At 38.2% G+C, this 26,089-nt stretch overlaps 1 protein-coding gene across 1 annotated transcript in view; it reads left to right on the top strand.

The window, feature by feature from the left end:
- Positions 1-2,210: 2,210 nt before the first annotated feature.
- Positions 2,211-26,089, top strand: part of LOC309661664 (protocadherin-23-like) — a 40,681-nt gene continuing 16,802 nt past the window's right edge. Inside the window, exons 1-3 of the mRNA XM_082463504.1 lie at positions 2,211-2,414; positions 11,997-12,208; positions 15,256-15,407. Of these exons, the coding sequence (XP_082319630.1) occupies positions 15,340-15,407 (68 nt within the window). The 5' untranslated portion in view covers positions 2,211-2,414; positions 11,997-12,208; positions 15,256-15,339. The remainder of the gene's footprint in view (positions 2,415-11,996; positions 12,209-15,255; positions 15,408-26,089) is intronic.

Raw genomic sequence — 26,089 nt, 5'->3', positions numbered from 1 at the left:
AACATGCCTTTGCCAGTAGGCAGCATCCTATAGGTCAGGATGAAAGTTAAGAGGAGAGGCAGGGTCATTGCCAGAGTGGGAGTCTAAAGTAGATGCCATAAGTTATAGGCCTAAGACAAGAGGGTCAGGATGAGTAAATTATCAGAAGTTGTGGGTAAATAGAGAACAAGAAGGCAAAGTACAAAGATGAACTAAAAAGGGGATTGGAAATGGCCAATAAGCACATGAAAAGATGCTCAACATTATCAGACATTAGGGAGGTTAAAATTAAATCCACAGTGAGACACCACTACACATCCACTAGGATGACCAAAATTAAAAAGACTGACAATACCAGTGGATGTAGAGCAACTGGAATTCCCATATGTTGCTAGCAGGAATGTAAAGTAGTACAACCACAGTAAAAATCAAGATCTTACTGTATAGCACAGGGAACTATATTCAATATCCTGTGATAAAGCATAATGGAAAAGAATATGAAAAAAGATTATGTATATATATGTATAAGTGAATCACTTTGCTGTATACCAGAAACTAACACAACATTATAAATCAACTATACATCAATAATAAATAAATAAATAAATAAATAAAATGGTACAGCCACTTTGGAAAATAGTTTGGCAGTTAATAGTGTATACAGGTTAAACATACACTTACTGTAGGTGTTTACCCCTCAGGAATGAAGACATGCGGCCATCAAACCCTTTTACATGAATGTTGATAGCAGCTTTATTCATAAGCCCCATACTGAAAACAACCCAAATGCCCATATGTAAGTAATGGATAAACAAATGTAGGCTGTCCAAGGGTCTGAAAGAACTTTTTGAAGTGATAGAAATATTCTACATCTTGATCGTGATGGTGGCTACACAGGTGTGTATAGCTGTTACAGGTGTGTATAGTCGTATAAAGGCATGTGTAGTATATAGAACTATATACTTAAACTATGTGTATATTATTGTAAGTAAGTTTTACCATAATAAAGTTGATTAAATAAAAATACTTAAAAATAAAACAGGACAGGCAGTCATAGGAGGGAGACAAATGGACAACCAAGACAGGAAGCAAAGCAGGGGTGAGCAGCAAAAGGCATAAGATATTATAAACAAAGACAACAAGGTGCTAACTTGGGGCCCAGATGGATTCTTGAAAATCCTCCCAGTGAAATTGCAGTTCTAATCATACCAATTGTCTTATTATCTCTGTAAGTCCTTGCTAATTCTTCTCTTATGCTGGTAATCAGTCTGTTTCCTAGAAACTGACATGACTTCCTTCTTTCTTCTCTAATTCCTACCCCTAAATCAATTGCTGTTTTTCCCTTGAAGTTATCTCTTTACTGCCCCTGCCCTAGCTTAATAATTCTTGAATGAATCTGTATCATTCAGTTAAGACCTTGGTTACTTTCTAGTTGGGTTGCTTTTACCTACAAGTTTACTGTAAACTGGTTAAAGGAAGATTTCTTATATTTATACCTTTGTTACCTCCTTTCTCACATCCCATGCAATGTTCAGGGAAATGTGTCAGCATATGTCTTTAATTTGTCCCCTCTTTTCATCCCCCCCCCCTCACTATCCTAGGTTGTTGTCTCTTGCATGGCCTATTGCAGTATTTCTTTTCCTTTCTTATAGCTCCTTGTTGTCCAGACAGCAGTGAGATTGATGCCTTTTTAAAGTAAATCAGATGATTTTACTCATTTCCTTTAAATGCTTCTATATCTTCCCATTGCACTTAGAGTAAAATCTAGTCCCTCCCACCTCTACACTGTCTTCATCATCCACATTTCCGCTATGCACTGTGCCTCACCAAACCAAGCCCTCTCCCAGCCCAGGGCCTCTGTGCTGCTCTTCTTTCTCCTAGAATCCTTTTTTCCCACTCTTTCTATGGCTTCTCATGCTTCAAAGTTCAATTGGAATGTCATTCCTCTGAGACCTCTGCAAAGGAGTATCCGCCTCCCGGCAGAAAAAATATTTTATATCACATAACCTTGTTTATTTCTTTTCAGGGAACTTAGCATATCTGAAATCTACCTTGATTATGTATTTCTTTAATGGCTTATCGTTCATCTCCTTCCATCAGTTAATAACCATCAAGAAGACAGAGATCTTTTCTACCTTTTTTGTTGCTATATCCCCAACACCTAGCATGGGGCTTGGCTTTTTGAAGACACTCAATAAATAATCATTGACTGAATGACAAGTGAAAATATAGTAGGCAAATAATAACCACTCAGTGTTTGCTCTTGTTTTTCCTGAATTTTCTTTTCCTAAAGCTCTTTTTTTTTTACATAATTTTTACAGGTACTTCTATTGTGACTATAAAAGCTTTTGCTACTGACTCAGTTCCGGACAACATTAAGTATTCAATTTTTAGTGGAAATGAAGATGGAGTTTTTTCCTTGTGCTCCAACTCAGGTAATCCTTCTCTACCTTCTAATAGCTTTATTTTCTGCTCCACTTAATGTTACTAATAAGACATACTTCTGCAAAGAAAACTCAAAATTTGAAAGGTAGAAATTGTTAGAGGTAAATAATTTAAAAGGTAAACAACAAAGAGTTTTTTATGCTGGCTGATGAGAAATCAAGAACTATTTGTTTATATGTACTCCTTAAGAATTCTATTCACATTTCTAAATTAAACAGTACCTATCCTACCCTACTTGTTATTTGATGATAACATGGTTTCTACTTATGATTTACCTATCCATTTGGGAGAATTGGAGATGTAGTAGGGAGATCAGTGAGAATGGGTTTGAATTTAAAATAAGCACACATGTGTAGCCTTAGGAAATTTTCATCAGAGATTCTTCTGATTCGCCACTTAATGTCAACAGTGCAACAAAAAAGGATGGCTGGAAAGGTTTCTATGTGGTGGTAAAGAAATTACTTCCAAATACAGCATGTATTAAATTTAGCTTTAATAAGACCATTGTTGTGCTTTAAATGAATACCAATTGATTATTTGGAACATACTTTTTTTAACTAACAACTATGTAGTGGATATATATCTACTGCTTCGTTGTCAACCTCAAGAAGAATGTTTTTAATAATTTCTATATTACCATACAACCGCCTTATTTAATCCATACTATGTGCACATGGGAAGAATTGAGAAGGCTCATTTCTTAAGCAAAAGCCTTCTCATCCAGGATAGCGTTACGACTTTTTGGTCCATGCAGCCTTTGCTCAGCAACCTCTCTAAGGTAGCCTGCAAGATGTCTTCATCTCTTCACCCTATCATTTGGTTAAAGGGTGATGCAGGAAGCCTGTTGGCAAGAAGGCCATTTGCAAACACCACCAAGCCTTAAGTTTCTAGCAGTCGGTGTCTGAGGGTTCTGGGAAAGGAGCTGAGATTAGAACGTTGAGGAAGAAGGTGAATATCAGAGTATGCACATTTTCCCAGGTCACCCAAATCCTTCCACCATCACACACCTAACATGGCCCAGGTTTGGCCTTATTTTCTATAGTCTCTCATTAAAATGCAGATAAAATATGCCTAGGGTTAGTTCAAAGAGGTCATCCACAGAAAACTCTTTATTTTTTAATTAAGTAGTCATTTATTTAAGTTGAAATGTATTTCAAAATTTTATTGTGAAATAGCTACAGATGATATGTTGAGGTATACAACTGTTTTAATGGACAGTAGTAAAATAAAAGCCCATGTCTTTGCCACCCATCTCCAGAGATGAGACATCGCTAGAACCTCAGGAAGCCCCTGTGTGTCCTTTCCCTCTCACATCTGTCTTATTTCACCCCAGAGGTCATTGGCAAATCAGTAATCTGAATTTGGTATTGATCCCTGCTTTTTTTTCATTATAATTTTCCCACCCCATTTGAATCCCTAAAAAATGCATTATTTAGTTTTACTTTGATTTAAACATCATAATAGAATTATGTTGAATGAACTCCTCTATGGCTTGATTTTTTGCTCAACATTTTTACTATGATGTGTAGTGCATAAGCCATTATGAACACATTAAGGAAGAATAGCAAAGAATGATATGTACCTGCTGCCAAGGCTATAAAATAGAACACCACCATTATCACCGATGCTCCCTTTGGGCCCTTTTGTGATTGCATCTTTTCTCTTCACTGCCCCAGGCTGATTAATGCCCAGACTTCAAGGATAATCATCCCATTGTGACTTACAGTAAATGTATTCCTACAAATAGGAATATAGTAAAAGCATTGATTTGCTTTGAAATTTACATAAATGGATTCATACTCTATGTATTCCATTGATAGTAAGTTTTTAAAATTCAAGTTAGAATCACCCATGTTAATGTGTGTAGCTGGGTTCTTTAATTTTCATTGCTTTACGGTATTCTATTGTAAGTCTATATCACAACTTATTTATCAATGTGCTGTTGATGGATAGCAAGGTTTCTCTGTCTGGGGATATAATGAACAATCTTGTATGTGTCTTCTGGTGCACATGTAAGGAGTTCTGTAGGCCCTAGAGTGTAGGTTGGGTATGTATCTCAGAGGGTGCCTATGTTCAGCTATACAGATAGTGCCAAATTGTGTTATGAAGTGGTTCCTCTGACTTTACATTCCACCAGCATTGAATGAGAACTGTCACAGTTGTTCATGTCCTACTTTCTATTGCCAATCTGGTGGGTGTGAAATGTTATCCCACTGTGGCTATAACTTACATTTCCCTTAGTACGAATATATTTGAGCATTTTTTTAATAGTGTATTGACTATTTCTGTTTTCTTCTGTGTGAAATGCATATTGATATCTTTTGCCTGTTTTTCTGCTAAGTTGTTTGTGTTTTTCTTGCTGAAGTGTAAGGATTTTTAATATATTTTATTAGTGTTTATCCTTTGTTTTTTGTTACAATTTTTGTTTTTTGTAATTTGTGACTTGTCTTTCACTCTCATTAAGGCACATTTTGAGTTTAACGTTAGAATGAATCAGTCTTATTTTATGATTTGCCTCTTTTGTAGGCTGTTTAAGAAATTCTTCCCCATCCTGAGATCATGAAGATATTCTTATATTGTCTTTTAAAATTTTTATAGTTTTCCTGTGTTTCACATTTACATCTTTAGTGCATCTAGGATTGATTTTTGTGTTTTACGTGAGTTAGAGATAGCTTTTCTTTTTTTCTTTTCCTCTCTTCTCCTCTCCTCTCCTCTTTTCTCCTCTCCTCTCTTCTTCTCTCCTTTCCTTTTCCTTTCTTGTTTTTCAACCAGGACTCCCAGTTATTCCAATGGCCTTATTACCCTGTAATCTGCAGTACCAGCATGGTCATACATCATGTTTCCTGACTCTACTGGACTCTCGACTCTTTTCCATTCTTCTTTTTGTCTATCCACACACTGACACCACACTGTCTTAATTACATTTGCTTTATAAATCTTCATATCAGGGAAGCAGCAACCCCACAATATTTACCCCATCTTCATATTCTTTCTCATGAGTATATTAGCTGTTATTGTCTATCTGGCTCTAATATAAAGCATTGTATCCACTTGTTAAGTTTTACAGACACACACGCCTATTAGGATTGTTTTTCCATGGAAAGGATATTTATTCATGAATTTTGGGATTATATACAGCTGTTCACACCTTCATGCATGCAACCCATATAGCTATGACATACACATTTGATTTCAGGTGGAACCTTACCCTACTTAACAACAACAACAACAAAAAATCTCAAAAAAATCATATAGCTCCAATCTAGAATTTAAGTAACTTAATCATCAGGACAAAGTGTCCTTCTTTTAAATCTCACAAAGTCCTGCATAGCTATGCATTGTAGGTAATAATCATCTACGAAAACTTTTCTTGACTGACTTTTAAAAAAATTGTTGTAAGAACATTTAACATGAGATCTACTCTCTTAACACATTTTAAGTGCACAAAACTGTATGTTAACCATAGGCATGGCACTGTGCAGCAGAGCTCTAGAACCTGCTCATCTTGCATAACTGAGGCTTCATTTCCCACTAACCAGCAACTCCCTGTTTTCCCTGCCCCTACCCCTGGCAACCACCATTCTACTCTCTGCTTCTGAATTTGACTACTTTTGATACCTCACATAAGGGGAATCAAGTAATATTTCTTTTTTCTGTGACTGGCATATTTCACTAAACATACGTCCTCAAGGTTCACCCAGGTCATATATGGCAGGATGTTCTTTGTTAAGGCTGAATAATCTGTCATTGTAGGTATACACCACATTTTCTTTATCCATTCATCCACCAATGGACATTTAGGTTGTCGGACTTTTTACTGGAATTATATTAATTCTAAATATCAGTTTGGGGAAAATGTGTATCTTTACAGTATTATCTTCTAATCCAGGAATAATATGGAAAATCACACCAATTATTTGTTAATAATTTAATAAAATTACTGTTTCTTTAATAGTTGTAATAAAGTTTTTTCTATAGCATATTTCTTGCTAGATTTAGTCTAAATATTTTATACTTCTTCTTGCTGAGGTAAATGAAAATAATGCTTTTTCTATTTTTTTTTAAAGATTTTTTTGATAGGGACCATTTTTAAAGTCTTTATTGAATTTGTTACTATATTGCTTCCGTTTCATGTTTTGGTTTTTTGGCCGTGAGGCATGTGGGATCTTAGCTCCCCGACCAGGGGTCGAAGCTGCACCCCCTGCACTGGAAGGTGAGGTCTTAACCACTGGACTGCCAGGGAAGTCCCCAAAAATGCTTTTTCTGACAGTGTTGGTGTGTACACTTGAAATTAGCTTTTATATTTTGATTTTGTATCTAGCAAACTTGTAAACTCTTATTGATTCTGATACTTTTCTGAACATTCAACATATACAATCATCTGAGAATGACCATTTTTCTCTGTTTGTTGGAAGTTATATAGTTTTTTCTTTCTTTTAGTGGTTAGCCTAGCTATTTTGACATCTACAATTAAAGCCTAACATTAATCAATATCGTGCTCCTAAATAATATATGAGACTTAGAATTCTTTATCTTCTAATATTCCTTTTCCAATTTATAAGATTTTTTGACCACAATTTTAGTTCTTTCAAATTAGGCATTATTAATATTTTAAATTTACCTGCTTCTTTGCTACTCTCTTTGCTAACTGTTCTTTCTTCCATCTCAGACTTTCCTCTGGAATCATTTTACTTCTACCTAAAGTACATCCTTTTGTGAGAGTCTGTTGCAGTAAACTCTCTCAGATTTTAGTTGTCTAAAAAAGTCTTGAATACTTGTTTTTAAGAGATAATTTTGCTGGGTTTAGAATTCCAGGTTCACAGTTATTTTCTCTTATCATATTCAAGATATTACCCTACTGTCTTCTGGTTTCCACTTGTTGCATTAAGAAGTCAGCTGTTGATCTAAATATCACTTATTTGTACCTTTCTTTGGAACTCCAGTTAGACAAATATTGGGGTCATATCGCTCTCTCCTACATCTTTTTCAAATTTTTCATCTCTATGTGCCTCTTCTCTTCAGCCTAAGGAACTATATTTTTCATTTCCAGAGGTAATCTTGGGTTCTTTTTCAACTCTTTTTGGTCTTTTAAGAAAATAACATTTTGTTCCTTGCTAATGTTTCCAACCTTCTTTTTTATATATTTAAATATTTAATAATTACATATTTTGTGTCCAATAATTTCTGCATCTTAAGTCTTTGAAGATTTATTCTGCTATCTATGGATTTGCTGGCTGTCATTCATGGTGCCTTGCTTCTCTGTGATTTTTGTGCTTGTTAACTATAAGCTACTCCATTGTCCTGGAAACTTTTTCTCTGAGGATTCTTTGAAGCCTGGGTTGAATTTGTTCCCTCAAGGGAGGATGTGTTTTTGATTCTGCAAATCACCTAGACACTCATCAAGCAAAGCTGATGTAATGGCTTACATTAATTTTGGGGAATTTAAAAAAATATATACCTATGATAGTATAGCTACCATAAATTCAGGCTTAAGTTAATGAATTCTCAGCAGAGACTTTTTCTCTCTTTCAACTAACATCAAGGTCAAGAAAAGCAAGTTTCTGTGCATTCATTCTTTTAAAAAAATTATTTATTTATGGCTGTGTTGGGTCTTCATTTCTGTGCGAGGGCTTTCTCTAGTTGTGGCAAGCGGGGGCCACTCTTCATCGCGGTGCACGGGCTTCTCACTATCGCGGCCTCTCTTGTTGCGGAGCAGAGGCTCCAGATGCGCAGGCTCAGTAATTGTGGCCCATGGGCCTAGTTGCTCCGCGGCATGCGGGATCTTCCCAAACCAGGGCTTGAACCCGTGTCCCCTGCATTGGCAGGCAGACTCTCAACCACTGCGCCACCAGGGAAGCCCTGTGCATTCATTTTTATTTTTATTTTTATTTTTTAATATTGACCACTAATTTGGAGCATATGTAGCCTTTAGGTTTACAGCTTTATTTTGGTTTTCCTATTGGATCTTTCACCTTTTGTGGGTTCAGGCTTCTTCCCTTGTTTTCCACACCCTGTGCAGTTGTCAGAAGTGAATCTCAAGGAAGAGGTTATGTTAAAAACCCTTAGAACAAAAACAAGCTTTTAGTGCTTGCTTGCCTCCCTGAATTACTGTTTTCATTTATTTTTTTTCCTCTGAGGATTCCTTACTACTGTAGCAACTCAGTAATGCATTTCAACACACACACACCCACGCACAATTTATCAAGCATTTTAGTTGTTTTTATGATGAGGATTGCTCCAGTCTGTAGTTTACCATACTTTTGTCAAGAAACATTTCTAAGAATCTTTAATTATAATATTAAATTCATCTTTCATGCCACATAATCATTAAATTTGTGTCTAAAGGCATCTAACACGAGTTTTATCAATGTATATTTTTTAAAACATATGCCAGTTAAAATAGAAATCTGGTATGTATGACAAATCAGTAAACTTGATCTCTAATGTTGTAGTCACATTTCTTCAGGGTAAAATGTGAGAAAACCATTTTATTAGTTATTGGTTTAGTAAGTTATGATTAGATGGCTCTCTGATGATAACTGTGTTTTCTGTCCAGTTGTGCCTGAGTGTGCCCTGTTCCATAGTCACAAACCACAGGTTTACTTTTGCATCTAAACTTCTTGTCACTATAACTTAAAAACATCTATTACTCACTGTTTAAACCAGAAGGAATTTTGGAGTTTGACTATTTGACTAACATTGTCTATGTAAATAACAGATGGTGGTTTTCATTCCATTATTTGGTAGATTAACATAAAACAAAATGATCAAACTTTCAGTGTTTCAAGGATGTAGCTTTAGAGCAGAGAGTTTAAAAGCTTTTGGATAACATAAATGTTTATCACGTTCTGCTTTGGGTGTATACATATGCATGTGCACAGTTTGTAATTGAAGTAACTCGCTTATGCTATCAAATGTTGAGTATTTGAAGAATCTAAATCTCATTTTGATGTGTACTTTAAAACTTGGACAAAAGCTATACAAGTCCATATATGAGAAGGAAAATATTACTACAGTTTTCTTCTCAAGTTATTATATAACTGGCATGCTAACATATAAGAATGAACAAAAAGTTGGTATTTGTGAGCCTCTTAGTCTAAGGAAAGCATGGACTTCTGCCCATATATTAGACAGAGCCCAGTAGTACTTTCATCTCACTGGTGACAGTAAATCCTCGATGTCTCTGAGAAAAATATACATAGATCATCCAAGGCGAATTGTGGATCTAGTAGGTGTGCCAGCCTTGAATCATCTCACAGACTGGTTATTGTCTTTTCTATTTGCACAACTTTCACAACATGTGCCAATTATTATGTCAAAAATAAAAACCAAGCAAGGAAAGTATTAGAACTGCAGATCCATTCCAAGTGCAAAATTCCAATTATCAAAGCCTAAACACACGCCTTTTATTTAAAAATCCACTTTGATCTGCACTGTAATTGGCACACTTTCTACTAAGTGACACTGGCAATTTAGTGTCACGTTTCAATTTTATTTTTCTTTACTAATAGTAACAGAACATGGTAGCAAGCTGAATGCCCTGTTTGGTGGAGACAGAGCTCCAGATGAGAGCTTTGGGTCCACCTAGACTGGGGCTTCTCTGCTCAGCCCTTGTTCCACAGAGGCTTCTAAAAACCATCTTCTTTCATTAGCAGCTCATCAACATGCATTTTAATGATTCTTCAGCTGCCAATCCTTAAATCTACTCTAAATTTGCTAAGAGGGGTTTTGGTAACATCAGACAGTGGCTTGTAAAAGTAATTTGGTTTTCTGAATTGACAGTTAAATCTGATGACAATAAATGAAAGTGAATTTATGAAGTTTTAAATCTGGCAGTATAGTGATTTCTTCATATAGTATATAAATATTTATTTTTTCTTAATAACAGAAGCAATAAAATCCCCCCAAAACACTCAATGCCAAAGTTAGACTTATTAGAACAAGATATGATTACTATTAGCATCCAGGTAGGTACATGATAGCCTGAAGTTTCCTTGGCCTACGTTGGTTCTCTAGGGGAACTGGTTCAAATAGAGCAATCAGAACTGTGGCTTCCAGGTCATATTTCCAGAAACTGTACAGCTTCTTCCACCAGAAGAGCAAATAGTCCATAGCTATTAAATGTTCTCCTTCTACATTCAGAGCTTATACAGGTATTAAATCGATATCTGGTGATAGAGGGCGTGAGAGACACATGCACTTGTGTCACTCTCCCAGCAACCCTATGGAGCCATTATTCATATCCCCGTTTTACAGAAGATGAGACTCAGCTCCACAGAAGCTGAGTCACTTACTACAGGTCACAAGCTTAGTAGTGGGGGAGCCAGGTGCTTTACCTAAATGAAGCAGCCAGGGCTAGGGTTTAGGTTTGGTTTCAGGTTTTTCAAACTCCAAATCAGTACGCACTTCAGCAGACTCCACTCGATGGAATTTCTGACAGCAAGAGCTTAGTAAATCATGACAGTGGAATAATAATAACAATAAATTCAGTAAGAAATTTAGTTGTAAAAGGGAAGAAACAAAACAGAGTAGAAACTAGAGAAGGGAATTATATCAGGGGAGGAATTTTCTTAGTCTGGGGAAAAACCTGTGCAGGACATAAACCTCAAGGCTCAGTTTCCCTCACCTGGTTCTACTTGTTACCTGGGGGTGTAACAAATATTATTGGGTGCTTCCATGTGCCAGACCCTGAGCTAGGGATTTGGGAGATGGTGATGTAAGAGGTAACCATCCTCACCTTGTGAATCTTCTAAACCAAGAGGAATAACTCGGCAGAAATAGGTGAGCAAAGGCCCTGCAGGCACTTTCGGAGAGTCTGTTGGGGGCAGACGTGGTGATGGTACAGGGCTGGGTGGTCTGGAAAGAACCCTGAGGATGCACAGAAGTGGGGACAATTCCAGATGGATGGAAAAGTCTGCAGGACAACTCTGAGATGAACGTTTGAGGAACAGAACATGTATGAGTCTTACAGCCAGAGCAGACAGAGCAAAGGGAAGAAAGAGAAGAATGAGATTTCTCAGGTGGGAGAGGCTGGAGCAGGTGGTCCTGGGGAGGCTAAAAATGCTGAACTTCATCATAATTGCTGTGGAAGCCAATCAAGAGTTTTATGCAGGACAGTCACAGTGTTGTTTTTTATTATTTAATTCAGAATGGGAACTGGTTGAGTGGGGAGGCCAATTAAGTAGACTAACACAGGGGACAAGGTGGGAAATGCTGGTGGCTTGGAGGAGGGCAGCAGCAGGGAGATGGAGAGGGTGGATTCAGGAGATGTTTGAAAGGCGGACTTTGCAGACATGGGCTAAATACGGAGACGGAAGGAAGACTTAAGAGAGAGTGCCCAGATTTCAGATATTCTTGGCTTCTTTCCCTCCTACATGTTTGAACCATGTAAATGTCTGCCTGTTCTCATCTTTTTTCACAATGACCCCGGGCACTAGGAAAGGGGGCCCAGCCAGTGGGAGGAGTTGAGGGACAGGTAAGCATGTGAGTGTATGGGTCAAAGGTGATTTGAGACTTTTTAAATAAAATAATTTTCCTTTTTTTTTTCTCTCTCTCTCTGGAAATAAAAATAGGAGAACTCACTGTGCAAGAACCCAAGTTTCTGGATTTTGAAGTCAGAAATGAAGTTCAGCTCATCGTTTTAGCTGAAAGTAGGGGGCATAGAGCCTACAGCAAAGTAGCAGTCTTCATCAAAGATGTGAATGATCATCCACCGTGCTTTGGGCAAAGCATTTACCAAGTATCAGTGTCTGAGGGCCAGTTCTACAATGATCACATCATACAGGTAACAGAAATGTGTTGTGTGTGGGGGAGTGTGAATTAAATTTTAAATCTTTCCTTGGCATATACAAAATTTGATGCACTGTATGGAACTTTAGGTTGAAGGAAGTCTGGAGTTTCTGAGCTCACTCTCCTTCCCCCATCCATTTCATGCTCGGTTAGACCCACCTGCTTTCTCTAGGGCCCCCGTAGAACACTAGAAGGGAATCTAGAGGGGCACATAAAGCAGCTCACCTTACACATGTGTACAATTCAGTGGGGAAGTCAGAAGACTAAGTATACAATTTAAATGCAAATCACTAATGTTATAATAGAAGTGTATGTTGAATGTCATGAGAGAAAAGAGGAGGCACAGACTGTTCCTGGAGGAGAGCGTCAGTCTTCATGAAGAACGAGGTTTGCACTCAGTCTTAAAGGGCAAGCAGGCATTTGCCAGGTGGAGCTGCAGCCAGATGAGCATGGCAGCAGCACAGACACATGGAAGGGCCCCCTGGTTTGGGTTTGCCGGTGTCTCATGTGAAAGTCATAGATCTGCTGTTTCAAGACCAGCCCTATCTCAGGAGAAAACCCCATGCTCTGAAAAAAGAGGGTCTGTTCACATGGCAGTCTTCTTGTGCAGGCTCCAAACCCACCCATCCTTGATAGACTCTACCTGCTTCGGGGACTGGTGCCCATTTTCACCTTTCCCTTCACGGTTGAACCGATTCTTTGAATTCAAGAACTTGGACATTACAACACCTACAGGCTCTTGGGAATCTGCATAGGAAATGGGTATTAACCCCCATCCTGACAGTCAGCAGCCTAGTGGGACATTCCCTTTGGCTTCTGTAACCCCACTGCCATGACCCAGCACCGCATGACTTTGTCTCTGGGGTAGATGGGGGCAGGGATCCAGGTGATCCCCTAGGTTACTGTGCAGCTACCTTCACCTGAACATATAAAGACACTTTCCTTTGATTCCTGCCCAGTTCAGATGCACACGTTCACCTCTGATGGTGCAAACAAGACCAGTAGAGGCTCAGCTGTCTTGGAGTTTTAGCTCTGTTCTCCCCACATGGTCCAGGATCCCCGGGATTTCCTACATTATTTCTGCCCATTTATTTTGTATGATTGGAGCCTAATTGTTCCAGGTTCCAGCCTGTTCCAGAAGTGCTGCACCTTTACTCTAGCCATGACAGAGATGCTTAAGAGGAAGGTGAGGAGGTGAAGGCGTTCTCTTGTTCAGCCCCCGCACCCCCAGTGATGCCTGTTCAGCGGGGATCATGGATGCCTCCAGCTCCACTGCGGGGCCTGCTTGGTCACAGAGGACTCCTCCCTGGGGCGCTGGTGCATCACGCTTTGTCGCACATGCTAACCTGGACAGAGCTAGACCACTCATGTGGAATATGTGAAAGTGAGGGCCCTATTAAAGCCCATGTACACCCGACAGGGAGACAGCCCGACCTGCCAGTGGTTCAGGTGATAAAACCTTCAAGAAGGCCCAGTCAGAGACGGATACAAGGAACTTTGTTCTTCGTATTTTTAGATCATTTAGTTTCCAGGAAACTAGAACTGCCATTTGCCTGTATCCTGTTCAGATAGACAGGAATGTAGAAGGCTCTGGAGTTCTTGCTTTTTGCTACCACACTGCCTACGTGCCCTCCTTTTGGTTGCAGGCCCACAAACTCCCTTTAAGAACTGACCCTCCTCTGCCAGATGCAGTCTTGGTGGGATTGTTCGTCAAAGTGGTGACCTCCCCCCCACCCCACCCTGCCACAAGCTGCTGTCAACTGCCTTGGTCCCATAGAGACTTATTCTCCCTGGAATTTGAATCTTGGGTGGTAGGACACCAGACAGAGACATATTAGAGCTGATTCATCTTGATGGCAATAGATCAAAGAAGCTGTACCCTAGAGCTGTTCAGGTTCTTGTGCTTCACCTGGGCACTGTCTTTCTGCTATGTTTCTTTCCTGGTGAAGTTGGCCATAGTGGATTTGTGTTGCTGGCATCCAAAGACCCTAACTGATATGCCTCCTGGGAGGCCTACTCTCTGTAACTCTTTTAAATGTACGGCCTAGGGGATATGATGGACTTTATTCTGCTGGTATGCAGATAAGTTTCTCTTCCTTGTGATCTCAAAGGGAACTGTCTATTGCTGACTTTCTGTACCAAATAGCTGGTGTGTGCCCTCCTGATGAGGTCCTGATGAGGTTCTGGATCCCCTGAGAACTCTGGCAGCAGTGTGAAGGATAGATTGAAAAGGAAGGGAGTTAGAAGCAAAAACCCACTAGGACAGCAGTACAGTCACCCAGGAGAGAGATGACAGGGGATGGGAGCTCAGGCCAAGGCTGAGGGGCCTAGAAGATAAAAATAAATAGAAAGAGAGACTTCCCTGATAGTCCAGTGGCTAAGACTTCATGCTCCCAATGCAGGGGGCCTGGGTTCCACCCCTGGTCAGGGAACTAGATCCCGCATGCCACAACTAAGAGTTTGCATGCCACAACTAAAGATCCCGCATGCCACAACTAAAAGATCCTGCATGCCACAACTAAGACCTGGCACAGCCAAATAAATAAATAAATAAATATTTTTAAAAAATAAATAGAAAGAAATTAATCTGTCAGCTTGTTCTTAAACAAGATCTTGAATCCACTAATAGAATTAGTTTGTGATTAAAATGTAAAGTAGACTAAATAATATATCTCAATGTAGAGTGATGCAGAACTTTTGTTTTATCTTCAACACTAGTACTTGGACAACTCATCAAATAAATCACCAGGATCTAACTTTGTTAGCACTAAATCTAGGTTTTGTTTCATTTAGCGCAAAACATGCAGTACTCCTACTGAAAATTACTTGGAAATCCTTTCAATGAATCTGCAGAATAGTCTTCTCACCCATTATCCACTTTAATATAAATGTAAGCTTCAGCCATGGCTAATATTCCTTTGGTCATTGTCTTTAAAGTGTGTTTGACAATGTGATTCTTTCATAATGCATTTCTCTGAAAAACAGGCTTAACCCATTCTGCAGATTCAATCCTTACCTAATGGAGGAGTTGCTTCCTCACAGGTTTTTGCCACAGACCAGGACAGTGGGACAAACGGCCTCATCGAGTATTCTATTCTCTCCAGCAACCAAGGACAAGTGTTCCAGATGGACACGCTGAGTGGTGTGCTAACAGCAAGTGCAGTTCTGGATTATGAGTACACCAGAGCCTACAGGTTTGTCCAAGACTCAGATCCGTTTGACCAGCTATTCTGCTTTGTTGCCCCACAGTGCTTACCCTGCAGGCCTCTTTGAGTAAAAGCACACTCATAAAGTTGGACGACTTCGGGAAGAAAACCTAAGAAACTGTGAACCTTGTTTGTCTCTGGGGAGGTGGTGACTTGGGAAGCCTGGGGTCAAAGGGAGGCTTGACTTCCTTATCATGCATTTCAGTCTGCCTTGTATTTGTATGTTCTTCCGAAAGGCCATGCACAGACAGTGTTTCCTTTAATCCTCACGGTCACCTCCAGAGAAGTTCAGTTAGGCCTCTTCTCACTCACTAATGAGACAAGGGACATGCAGTGTCTCACTCAGGGTTACAGAACCATTTAACCATTAATCATGGTCTCACTGCCAGGTGTTCTAAAGCCAAGTCACACTGTTTCCACCCTACAAGCTACAGAGCAGACCTTCTATTGAGGGAAAAAACAGGAATACAAGATACCCGAGTGTCAATATTCTCCTAGGCCAGACTACTTACATGTTATATGAAGAAAGTGCAGTGTATTCCTGTGGTTGAGTAGCAAGAGCCAATTAAAATGGGATCTGTTGCTGGGTGGACTGGATTAATTTAACTCTGAAAAACTTCCCAACTCTAAACGTTTGATTAAGTTTTTAGTTCTTTTTGTTTAATATATTTCAAAATATTACTTCAAAGGTATTTTAAAAGTTTAGTTTAAGACCTTACCCTGTGTTAACTAGTATAATTTTTTCAGGATTATTTTAGTGTAATCAATTGTCATGATACTTACTATATAAATATATTAAAATCAATTGTATAAATATGTTATATCTATTCCTGCTACATTGTATCGATAGTAATTTTAAATGTAAAGCTTTTTATTTTCTCTCCATAGATGACTGCAGGTAAATCTCAGCCTAGTTGCCACCTGAGTGATTACAAATTCAGAGATTCTTGAAGGTCTGGTATGCTCCAGGAACTAAGCATTTCCTGATTGCAATGACTTTCTGTTACAATGTTCTTACTCAATGGAGCATAATTAACAATTAAATTTAACTCCTTTCAGCATTTTCCTATTTGAGTCACAGTTTCAACGTTCCCATTCCCAACATTTAAATTGGTCCCAATATTTAAAAGCGCCCCTCTCCAATTACTCATGAATTTAAGCTGGGAGAAGCAGGAACTGAGAGAAGATGAAATCTGCACACACTGCCACAGAGAGACTCAGGGGCAACCACACTCATGCTCACACACACACACACACACACACACACACACAGTCTCCACTGTCACCGAGGCAAGGGAACATTTTGAATCCCCTGCGTCTCCAGGTTTTCCCCCTTCCCTGCCCCCTTGTGGCTTCTCTGCCTTTTTAGTGCTTTTCCTGACATTTAAGGCAGTGAGAAAAATAGGAGGATTTTCCCCAGCCTGTTAAACCTTTAGTGAATGTTTTGGAAAAGATGTCATTTAGCTTTTAACTTTTGTTTTTAACTTTTGAATTTCACTATTTTGTCTGACAGAGGAAGATATTCCCAATTCTAGCTCTCTCTTTTACAGTATAAAATGACGGGGAGGAAGAGATTGTCAGTTGTGATTCTACTCAATATAAATGCATTAAATAATTTTTAGTTCTCATATTAAGCCACATACAGGAAAACTCAGTGGACAGACTATGACAAATTAGTTCTTTAGTTCTGTCTGACTGATATTTCTGAATTTTAAAAACTATTTACCAAGCATGAGACTGGGGATATAAAGACACATGAAACAGTTCTTGTTTTCAAGGGACTCGAAAATCAAGTGCCCTAATAACCCATGGCAGGAAGCATAGTAATAATCACAATAGGTGCCATTTATGGAGCACCTGCTTTACCGGTTGAATTCTCATAACAGACTTAAGATCTACAGAGTGAGGAAACTAAAATTCAGAGATGTAAAGTCTTTTGCCAGGAATAGGCAGCCAGTAAATGTAGAACTGAGATTCTTGCCTGTGTGAATGGTCATAGTAGGGCTTCTTACTGTATCATGTGAATGAATCTTTAGAGTATATACCTGTATGTTTACAAAAACAAAACAGAAAAAACACTTTAGAAACTTAAAATAGTAATATAAAATAAGTTCCAACTCACAATCGTGAAATAACACGTCTAGTTGTGAGCATGCAGAGATGGGATTTGAATCACTGCTCTCCACTGCTTGAGTTATAACTGATGGGGTGAGATTTATCCCTGCTTAAGTTGGTAATCGATATTCATGTAAGTCTTATAAAACTTTAGGGCAAAGATTTAGTTAGTCTTTTCAGGGACTTGAAATAAAAACGAGCAACAAAAAAGTCCTAGGCAAATTTAAATGTTTAAAAATTCACTTTCTGTAGCATAAATATTCAAGGTCAAAGAGCAGTTATTGCCAGGAGCAATGTTACACTCCATTGAATACTCATTATGACTGTGAGAGAAAAAATAAAAAGCAGTTATATATACAAGGTAGGAAATGGGCTGAAATGTTAATTATCTTTTCCAAAATACATGACTCATAAGCAGCAAGGCTGGGATTGGAACCCCAGTCTGTTGAGTCCCCATGGAAAAGGGAATAAAGGCTTTCCAGGCAAGAAGCATGAGGAAGGACATGGACATGTGAAAGTGTTTCATATATTTGGAAGTAACAAGTGGTACAGTGCACCTGAGAAGCACTTGAATGTGGGATTATAAAAAAGAGGCTGGGGGTGTGGAGGAATAGGAGGAAGATAGTCAAAACGTACGAACTTCCAATAAGATAAGTACTGGGGATATAATGTACAACATGATGACTACAGCTAACACTACTGTAAGATATACAGGAAAGTTGTTAAGACAGTAGGTTCTAAGGGTTCTCATCACAAGAGGAAATACAGTTTTCATTTTTTTGCATCTATGTGAAATGATGGATGTTAACTAAACTTATTGTGGTAATGATTTCACAGTATATGTAAGTCAAATTACGCTGTACACCTTAAACGTATACAGTGCTATGTATCAATTATATCTGAATAAAACTGGGGGAAAAATCTCACTCAGTGATCTGAAAAACAAAACAAAGCAACAAAAAAAAGAGTCTGGTAGGTCACAGGCACATTTTAGAGAACTTTATATGCCATATACTGGAAATTGTACTCTATTCTGTAGTCTATATAAAAGTGTAAGCAGTTGAGTGCATGCTCAGATCTTTATTTTTGAGGACAGCTGGTAATGGATGTCTTGCAAGACAGAGAACCAGCATCAGACAGACCAGTTAAGCTAGACAACAGCTGACAAACGTCTGTCATGTGGATGAAGCTGTGAGGATGGGAGGAGGGGACATACTTACTAGTTGATTCAGATACGGAATCCATAGGAACATGGTGATCAGTTGAATTTACTCAACAAAGAAAGAGATAGAAAATGCTTCTGAAGTTTCCACATAGGAAAGGCAGGAAGAAGAATAGATTGGGATTGGGATTTTTTTTTCTGGGCATTTTGAGTTTGAAGGGGCAGTGCAAGAGCAAAAGTAAAGATACTCCTTTGGCAATTAAAAATAATGATCTGGAGCTCAGGAAAGAGATCTTCATTCAGGATTTAGACTTGGACTTCATCCAGGGAAAATGTGTAAAATGGAATTACCTAGGACACTATGTGAAATGAGAATTTGGGGGATTATCACCACTTGGGGGCCAGACAGAGCAAAAGCAGCCAGCAAGATAGATTCAGGGACTACAAACATCAGAACAGAACCTGGAAAAGGTGGTTTCATGGAAACCAAGAGGAAAGGTTGACTGCATGAAAGAATAAGCTTTCAGAATGTGTTTGGATTGGAATCTGCAAAAGTACTCCTTAATTTAAAGAGTTTGCAAGGAATATACTTGTCCCAAATTGTTTCCTAACAAGATAAAGTACACATTGTCTCATTTGTAGGTTAATTAATACAAAACGGTGAAGTTAATTTAAAACTCAAGTTAACAGATTGATTTTCTTTTTTTTTTTAAATAAGAGAGAGGGACATTTTATGATAAAAGAACTAATACATGCAGTGTACATAGCCGTAAACCTTTACATACCAATCAACAGTACAGCCAAATACATAGAAGAATATCATTTTTTAAAGCACGAGAAAGAGGGGCATTTTATGATAAAAAAAAACTAATACAGACAGTGTACAGTAGCCATAAACTTTTACACACCAATCAACAGTAGAGCCAAATACATAGAACAATATCATTTTTTTTTTTTTGGTGTGATGATATTTTCTTTTTAACATCTTTATTGGAGTATAATTGCTTTACATTGTTGTGTTCGTTTCTGTTGTATAACAAAGTGAATCAGCTATACCTATACATATATCTCCTCCCTCTTTTATTTTTAAATTTTTAATTTTTTTAACATCTTTATTGGAGTATAATTGCTTTACAATGGTGTGTTAGTTTCTGCTTTATAACAGAGTGAATCAGCTATACATATACATATATCCCCATATCATCCCTCTTACAACTCCCTCCCACCCTCCCTATCCCACCCCTCTGGTCACAAAGCACTGAGCTGATCTCCTGGTGCTATGCGGCTGTTTCCCACTAGCTATTTTACATTTGGGATTGTATATATGTCAATATCACTCTCTCACTCTGTCCCAGCTTGCCCTTTCCCCTCCCCGTGTCCTCAAGTCCATTCTCTACGTCTGCATCTTTATCCTTGCTCTGTCCTTAGGTTCTTCAGAACCTTTTTTTTTTTTTTTTTAGATTCCATATATATGTGTTAGCATATGGTATTTGTTTTTCTCTTTCTGACTTACTTCATTATGTGTGGCAGACTCTAGGTCCATCAACCTCACTACAAATAACTCAATTTCGTTTCTTTTTATGGCTGAGTAATATTCCATTGTATATATGTGCCACATCTTCTTTATCCACTCATCTGTCGATGGACACTTAGGTTGCTTCCATGTCCTGGCAATTGTAAATCATGCTTCAATGAACATTGTGATATATGACTCTTTTTGAATTACGGTTTTCTCAGGGTATATGCCCAGTAGTGGGATTGCTGGGTCGTATGGTAGTTCTATTTTTAGTTTCTTAAGGAACTGCCATACTGTTCTCCATAGTGGCTGCATCAATTTACGTTCCCACCAACAGCACAAAAGGGTTCCCTTTTCTCCAGACCCTCTCCAGCATTTATTGTTTGTAGATTTTTTGATGGTGGCCATTCTGACTGGTGTGAGGTGATACCTCATTGTAGTTTTGATTTGCATTTCTCTAATGATTAGTGATGTTGAGCATCCTTTCATGTGTTTGTTGGTAATCTGTATATCTTCTTTGGAGAAATGTCTGTTTAGGTCTTCTACCCATTTTTGGATTGGGTTGTTTGTTCTTTGATATTGAGCTGCGAGCGCTGCTTGTATATTTTGGAGATTAATCCTTTGTCAGTTGCTTCATTTGCAAATATTTTCTCCCATTCTGAGGGTTGTCTTTTCGTCTTGTTTATGGTTTCCTTTTCTGCGCAAAAGCTTTTAAGTTTCATTAGGTCCCATTTGTTTATTTTTGTTTTTATTTCCATTTCTCTAGGAGGTGGGTCAGAGAGGGTCTTGCTTTGATTTATGTCATAGAGTGTTCTGCCTCTGTTTTGATCTAAGAGTTGTATAGTGTCTGGCCTCACATTTAGGTCTTTAATCCATTTTGAGTTTATTTTTGTGTATAGTGTTAGGGAGTGTTCTAATTTCATACTTTTACATGTACCTGTCCAGTTTTTCCAGCACCACTTATTGAAGAGGCTGTGTTTCCTCCATTGTATATTCTTGCCTCCTTTATCAAAAATAAGGTGACCATATGTGCGTGGGTTTATCTCTGGGCTTTCTATCCTCTTCCATTGATCTATATTTCTGTTTTTGTGCCAGTACCATACTGTCTTGATTTCTGTAGCTTTGTAGTATAGTCTGAAGTCAGGGAGCCTGATTCCTCCAGCTCTGCTATTCTTTCTCAAGATTGCTTTGGCTATGCAGGGTCTTTTGTGTTTCCATACAAATTGTGAAATTTTTAGTTCTAGTTCTATGAAAAATGCCACTGGTAGTTTGATAGGGATTGCATTGAATCTGTAGATTGCTTTGGGTAGTTCAGTCATTTTCACAATGCTGATTCTTCCAATCCAAGAACATGGTATATCTCTCTATCTGTTTGTATCAACTTTAATTTCTTACATCTGTGTCTTATAGTTTTCTGTATAGAGGTCTTTTGCTTCCTTAGGTAGGTTTATTCCTAGGTATTTTATTCTCTTTGTTGCAATGGTAAATGAGAGTGCTTCCTTAATTTCTCTTTCAGATTTTTCATCAGTAATGTATAGGAATGCAAGAGATTTCTGTGCATTAATTTTGTATCCTGCAACTTTACTAAATTCATTGATTAGCTCTGTAGTTTTCTGGTAGCATCTTTAGGATTCTCTATGTATAGTATCATGTATGTGCAAACAGTGACAGGTTTACTTCTTTTCTGATTTGAATTCCATTTATTTCTTTTTCTTCTTTGATTGCTGTGGCTAAAACTTCCAAACTTATTTTGAATAATAGTGTTGAGAGTGGGCAATCTTCTCTTCGTTCTGATCTTAGAGGAAATTATTTCAGTTTTATACCATTGAGAACAGTGTTGGCTGTGGGTGTCATACATGGCCTTTATTATATTGAATTAGGTTCCCTCTGTGCCTGCTTTCTGGAGAGTGTCTATATGATAGATGGGTGTTGGATTTTGTCCAAAGCTTTTTCTATACCTATTGAGATTATCATATAGGTTGTTTTTAAAATATCTTTATTGGAGTACAATTGCTTTACATTGTTGTGTTAGTTTCTGCTGTATAACAAAGTGAATCAGCTATACATATACATATATCCCCATATCTCCTCCCTCTTGCATCTCCCTCCCATCCTCCCTATCCCACCCCTCTAGGTGGTCACAAAGCACTGAGCTGATCTCCCTGTGCTATGCAGCTGCTTCCCACTAGCTATCTATTTCACATTTGGTAGTGTATATATGTCCATGCCACTCTCCCACTTCGTCCCAGCTTCCCCTTCCCCCTCCCTGTGTCCTCAAGTCAATTCTCTACGTCTGTGTCATTATGCCTGTCCTGCCCCGAGGTTCTTCAGAACCATTTTTTTCTTGATTCCGTATATATATCATATGGGTTTTATCTTTCAACTTGTTAATATGGTGTATCACATTGATTGATTTGTGTGTATTGAAGAATCCTTGGATTCCTGGGATAAACCCCACTTGATCATGGTGTATGATCCTTTTAATGTGCTGTTGTGTTCTGTTTGCCAGTATTTTGTTGAGGATTTTTGCATCTATGTTCATCAGTGGTATTGGCCTGTAGTTTTCTTTCTCTGTGACATCTTTGTCTGGTTTTGGTATCAGGGTGATGGTGGCCTCGTAGAATGAATTTGGGAGTGTTCCTCCCTCTGCTATATTTTAGAAGAGTTTGAGAAGGATAGGTGTTAGCTCTTCTCTAAATGTTTGATAGAATTCGCCTGTAGAGCCATCTGGTCCTGGACTTTTGTTTGCTGGAAGAATTTTAATCACAGTTTCAATTTCAGTGCTTGTAATTGGTCTGTTTATATTTTCTATTTCTTCCTGGTTCAGTCTCAGAAGGTTGTGCATTTCTAAGAATCTGTCCATTTCTGCCAGGTTGTCCATTTTATTGGCATAGAGTTGCTTGTAGTAATCTCTCATGATCCTTTGTATTTCTGCAGGGTCAGTAGTTACTTCTCCTTTTTCATTTCTAATTCTATTGATTTGAGTCTTCTCCCTTTTTTTCTTGATGAGTCTGGTTAATGGTTTATTGTTTTGTTTAACAGCTTTTCTCAAAGAACCAGCTTTTAGTTTTATTGATTTTTGCTATTTTTTCCTTCATTTCTTTTTCATTTATTTCTGATCTGATCTTTATGATTTCTTTCCTTCTGCTAACTTTGGGGTTCTTTTGTTCTTCTTTCTCTAATTGCTTTAGGTGTAAGGTTAGGTTGCTTATTTGAGATTTTTCTTGTTTCTTGAGGTAGGATTACATTGCTATAAACTTCCCTGTTAGATTGCTTTTGCTGCATCCCATAGGTTTTGGGTCATCGTGTTTTCATTGTCATTTGCTTCTAGGTGTTTCTTGATTCCCTCTTTGATTTCTTCAGTGATCTCTTGGTTATTTAGTAGTGTATCGTTTAGCCTCCATGCATTTGTATTTTTTACAGTTTTTTCCCTGTTACTGATATCTGATCTCATAGCGTTGTGGTCAGAAAAGATACTTGATAAAATTTCAATTTTCTTAAATTTACCCAGGCTTGATTTGTGACCCAATATATGATCTATCCTGGAGTATGTTCCATGAGCACTTGAGAAGAAAATGTATTCTGTTGTTTGTGGATGGAATGTCCTATAAATATCAATTAAGTCCATCTTGTTAAATGTGTCATTTAAAGCTTGTGTTTCCTTGTTTATTTTCATTTTGGATGATCTGTCCATTGGTGAAAGTGGGCTCTTAAAGTCCCCTACTATTACTGTGTTGCTGTCGATTTCCCCTTTTATGGCTGTTAGCATTTGCCTTATGTACTGAGGTGTTCTTATGTTGGGTGCATAAATATTTACAATTGTTTTGTCTTTTTCTTGGATTGATTCCTTGATCATTATGTAGTGCCTTTCTTTGCCTCTTGTAATAGGTTTATTTTAAAGTCTATTTTGTCTGATATGAGAATTGCTACTCCAGCTTTCTTTTGATTTCCATTTACATGGAATATCTTTTTCCATCCCCTCATTTTCAGTCTGTATGTGTCCCTAGGTTAGAAGTGGGTCTCTTTTAACAGCACATATAAGGGTCTTGTTTTGTATCCATTCTGCCAGTCTATGTCTTCTGGTTGGACTATTTAATCCATTTACATTTAAGGTAATTATCGATATGTATGTTCCTATTACCATTTTCTTAATTGTTTTGGGTTTGTTATTGTAGGTCTTTTCCTTCTGTTGTGTTTCCTGCCTGGAGAAGTTCCTTTAGCATTTGTTTTAAAATGGTTTGGTGGTGCTGATTTCTCTTAGCTTTTGCTTGTCTGAAAAGCTTTTAATTTCTCTATCGAATCTGAATGAAGTCCTTTCTGGGTAGAGTAATCTTGATTTTAGATTTTTCCCGTTCATCACTTTAAATATGTCCTGCCACTCCCTTCTGGCTCCCTGAGTTTCTGTTGAAAGATCAGCCGTTAACCTTATGGGGATTCCCTTGTATGTTATTTGTTGCTTTTCCCTTGCTGCTTTTAATATTTTTTCTTTGTATTTAATTTTCGATAGTTTGATTAATATGTGTCTTGGCGTGTTTCTCCTTGGATTTATACTCTATGGGACTCTCTGTGCTTCCTGGACTTGATTGACTATTTCCTTTCTCATATTAGGGATGTTTTCAACTATAATCTCTTCAAATATTTTCTCACTCCCATTCTTTTTCTCTACTTCTTCTGGCTCCCCTATAATTCAAATGTTGGTGCGTTTAATGTTGTCCCAGAGGTCTCTGAGACTGTCCTCTATTCTTTTCATTCTTTTTTCTTTATTCTGCTCTGTGGTAGTTATTTCCACTATTTTATCTTCCAGTTCACTTATCCGTTTTTCTGCCTCAGTTATTCTGCTATTGATTCCTTCTAGAGAATGTTTAATTTCATTTATTTTGTTATTCATCATTGTTTGCTCTTTAGTTCTATGTCCGTGTTAAATGTTTCTTGTATTTTCTCCATTCTATTTCCAAGATTTTGGATCATTTTTACATTCATTTCTCTGAATTCTTTTTCAGGTAGGCTGCCTATTTCCTCTTCATTTGTTTGGTGTGGTGGGTTTTTACTTTGCTCCTACATCTGCTGTGTATTTCTCTGTCTTCTCATTTTGCTTAACTTACTGTGTTTGGGGTCTCCTTTCCCCAAGCTGCAAGTTCATAGTTCCTGTTGTATTTGGTGTCTGCCCCCAGTGGGTAAGGTTGGTTCAGTGGGTTGTGTAGGCTTCCTGGTGGAGGCGACTGGTACCCATGTTCTGGTGGATGAGTCTGGATCTTGTCTTTCTGGTGGGCAGGACCATGGCCGGTGGTGTGTTTTGGGGTGTCTGTGACCTTATTATGATTTTAGGCAGCCTCTCTGTTAATGGGTTAGGTTGTGTCCCTGTCTTACTAGTTGTTTGGCATGGTGTGTCCAGCACTGGAGCTTGCTGATCCTTGAGTGAAGCTAGGTCTTAGCGTTGAGACAGAGGTCTCTAGGAGACCTCTCACCAATTGATATTACATGGGGCTGGGAGGTCTTTGGTGGTCCAATGTCCTGAACTCAGCTCTCCCACCTCCGAGGCTCAGGCCTGACACCTGGCCAGAGCATGAAGACCCTGCCAGTCACACAGTTCGAAGAAAAGGGAGGAAAAAAGTAATAAAATAAAATGAAACAAAGTTATTAAAACAAAAAATAAATGTTATTAAAATAAAAAAGTAATAAAAAAAGAAGAGAGCACCCAACAAATAAAAAATCCACCAATGATAACAAGCGTTAAAAATTATACTAAGATAAGCATAAAAATCAGAAACTAGTCAGTTGCATACAGCAAACCCCAACTCTACAATTCCTCCCAAAGTCCACCACCTCAATTTTGGGACGATTCGTTGTGTATTCAGGTATTCCACAGATGCAGGGTAC

This window comes from Balaenoptera physalus, assembly GCF_965194825.1.
Source record: "Balaenoptera physalus genome assembly, chromosome: 5".
NCBI lineage: Eukaryota > Metazoa > Chordata > Mammalia > Artiodactyla > Balaenopteridae > Balaenoptera > Balaenoptera physalus.
This window is presented reverse-complemented; position numbering and strand designations above follow the sequence as displayed.